This window comes from Trachymyrmex cornetzi, unplaced genomic scaffold, assembly GCF_001594075.2.
Source record: "Trachymyrmex cornetzi isolate Tcor2-1 unplaced genomic scaffold, Tcor1.1 scaffold1013, whole genome shotgun sequence".
Classification (NCBI taxonomy): Eukaryota; Metazoa; Arthropoda; class Insecta; order Hymenoptera; family Formicidae; genus Trachymyrmex; species Trachymyrmex cornetzi.
The window spans coordinates 83,250-86,335 of NW_017295558.1; the positions used below are offsets into that span (position 1 = coordinate 83,250).

At 35.2% G+C, this 3,086-nt stretch overlaps 1 protein-coding gene across 1 annotated transcript in view; it reads right to left on the reverse strand.

Annotated features, from left to right (window-relative positions):
- Nucleotides 1-1,637: 1,637 nt before the first annotated feature.
- LOC108757991 (uncharacterized) overlaps nucleotides 1,638-3,086 on the reverse strand; it is a 3,347-nt gene continuing 1,898 nt past the window's right edge. Inside the window, exons 3-5 of the mRNA XM_018502697.1 lie at nucleotides 2,862-3,003; nucleotides 2,375-2,544; nucleotides 1,638-1,761 (exon numbers count right to left, since the gene is read on the reverse strand). Of these exons, the coding sequence (XP_018358199.1) occupies nucleotides 1,638-1,761; nucleotides 2,375-2,544; nucleotides 2,862-3,003 (436 nt within the window). The remainder of the gene's footprint in view (nucleotides 1,762-2,374; nucleotides 2,545-2,861; nucleotides 3,004-3,086) is intronic.

Genomic DNA, 3,086 nt, shown 5'->3' on the forward strand with positions numbered 1-3,086 from the left:
CCCCCCCCCCGCCCCCCCCCCCGCGCCCCGCCGCTATCGTCGCCGCTACCGCTGTCGCCGCTATCGTCGCCGTCGCCGCCGTCGCCGCCGCCGCCGCTGTAGCTTTCTGTAAAAAATAAGAAGTAATACGAGGGTCGTCTGAAATGTTTTGAGCCTAACACAGAAACAAGTAATTTTTCGGTCAAATTCAATTTTATTTTTCCACATATGGTATATAAATGTACGATACATGAAATGAAAAAAATAATAGCAATACGTAATAAATGGTATTACATAAAACATAATAGTACTACTTATATAAAAGTAAAAAACATGCATGACGGAATTATAATTATAATTATAATTCTAATACATAATAGTAATACATATTCACTGTATAAAAATATAAAAAATGGTGAAAAAACATACACGAAGTACAATTAGAGTAATACATATGAAAATTGTAATACATAAAGCAAAATAATAATACATATTCAGTGTATGAAAATATCAAAAATGTAAAAAACATAATAGTAATATAAATGTTGATACATATAAATTACAAAGGTATCCGCCAATGTCTCCACGGTAACGTCTCCGTCGAGTCCGATACGACGTATCGTTTGTCATCGTATGGACTCAGAGCAATTTTCGATTCGGATATCGCGTATACCTCGTACAGTTTAGATCTTATACACGATTGACGACGAGTCATTTCAATCTCTTCGTTCAAACACCGCGTGTAATCGTCGAACGTTATCGTTTGCGCTACGACGTTACTCTTTACGCCTTTCGCTTTTTTCGTGTCCTTTTTGCCATCCACCCTCACCGCGTACATCTTCGCTCTGAGACCAACGAATTCGGTCATTATCGCACCATTATTTTTGTCCTTCATCAGACCTGGTTTCTTTTTGTTCGCGAGAGGCATACCGTACGCGTTGTCGGTTGGATAATCGCTCGTGTCGAATCTAGCAATATCGCGTTTCATAGTCTCGTAAATGTCCTCGCACTCGACGCGGTATATAAGACTGTTTGTGTCGGTGTACATAATTTTACATTTGTCGCGAAACAGTGGTAACATATACTCAGGGATGGGAAAGTTACTTTGTAAAAGTAATTAATTACAGTTACAGTTTTTCTCTTTCAAAAAGTAATTAATTACCGTTACAAGTTATCGATTCTGAAAAGTAATTCGTTACAGTTACAGTTACTGAATAAGTAACTTTAAGTTACTTTTAAGTTACTTTTTTCGTCGGAATTTTTACTGGTATCGATATCATTAGGGCTGTATTCAGAAATGTTATCCAACTGCCTTCATGTATCATTTTATCCTTGTTTTTCACCTAATATTAAACAAGGATGATACACGGGGTCATCAGAGTAATGCAGCCTAGGCATCGATATCTAGAATGGACCGCTGATGGCAATGGTGGGGGTAGAAAGACGAATAGAGTGAGAGGCAAAAATAACATGATCGTTCCATCTCTTTTCCGAGCAGGAGCCTAGCACGTAACAGGGCCCTACACTACTGTTGGATTAACAACAACCATGGTATTTTTTTAAATACCCAAGAGAAAAAACTTAATGCTTGGTACGTCAGGGAAAAAAAGAGATTGGATTCTAAACTCACTTGGTTGTTACACAAAAAAGAAAGATTGTTACTGGCAAACATAGCACCAATTCGTTATCAGTGTTGTGACCTTGACGAATCCGATAATGGCCCACATCCTAACGGTCTTCAAATGTGCAATAATAATGATTGTTCCTTTATTGATCCTCGACCTGAGACACATGAATGTCACACCATTATCATTCCAACTGAACTGTTTATGCATCCTCATACATCTTCCCTAACGAATATTAGAGAAAAATGGTTCGTGAATTTATCGTCCATAGAGATTCCTTATGACATCCAATGCTTTTTACAGTTGGGAGAGGGTTTTGCACTGCCTTATAACAAAAAAAGTAACATCGTGCTTGAATGTATTAAAAGCGTGGAGAATAGCACTTTAAGAATGCCTATCAATCGTAAAGTCATGGTTACTAACAACACTAATTTTTCACTATTTCATCAATGCAATTATATTAGCCAATTAGTAATGTGAGCAATTGATATACAACCATAAATTAAGTAATTTTATGTTTTTGAAAATGTTACAATTTAAGCGATCTTTTAATTATGGAAGATGTAGAAAATATAGATGCAGAAAGTTTGTTTACTCTTCTACCACATTATAAATGTCTGACAATGATACATACATCGAATCTTATCTCGGTAAAAGATTCTGAGAAAGTGCGATGTACGAGAAAAAATATAGAATGAGACATTTTCTAAACTATATGTAGTAAAACTCTTATTTAAAAATAACAGAACACAATAAAATTAACAAAATACTTTTTATTTAAACCTTCTTGAACAGCTGTAATAAGCGCCTGACAATGAGTAAATCCGTTTTTGTTGAATTTTTCCATTTTTTCTTGTAAAGTTTTCAGAACTGGTAGTAAAAATCCCATCCCTGTTTCTCCCTGTATTATATCCAAAGCTCGGGCCAAAGGTTCCATAATCTAATCGAAATAAAAAAGTGAGATACATTCCACTAAAGGACCCCGCACCATTCTTATGGGAAAATGTCTTTCGGCGGATTTGGTTCATTTTTGGATATGTTGTAGATCTCGTTGTTCTGAACAAATATCTCAATGGGCTCATCATGATTTTGTGAGCTGTTTCCGCTCATAGGATCATGATAAGCCCATTGAGACATTTGTTCAGAATGACCAAAACTACAACATATTCAAAAATCAGCCAAATCCGCCGAAAGACATTTTCCCATAAGAATGGTGCGGGGTCCTTTACATATTAGTATATTACTATCTAGATGTACCTGACAATATTCTTCTAGGAATTTAATTTCATTTTCTGTTAGTCTTTGCAAATTGCAATAATCCAAACACTGATTAATTTTTTCGGAATCATTTTTCAAAAGTTTTACTAGTTGTAGTACTGAATCAAAAGTAGAGTTCCATCTGTATTAAAATAAAGATTAGAAAATGAGATAAAAATTTAAATAACTATTTTTATTATTTTGAGACGAAATTATATATATATA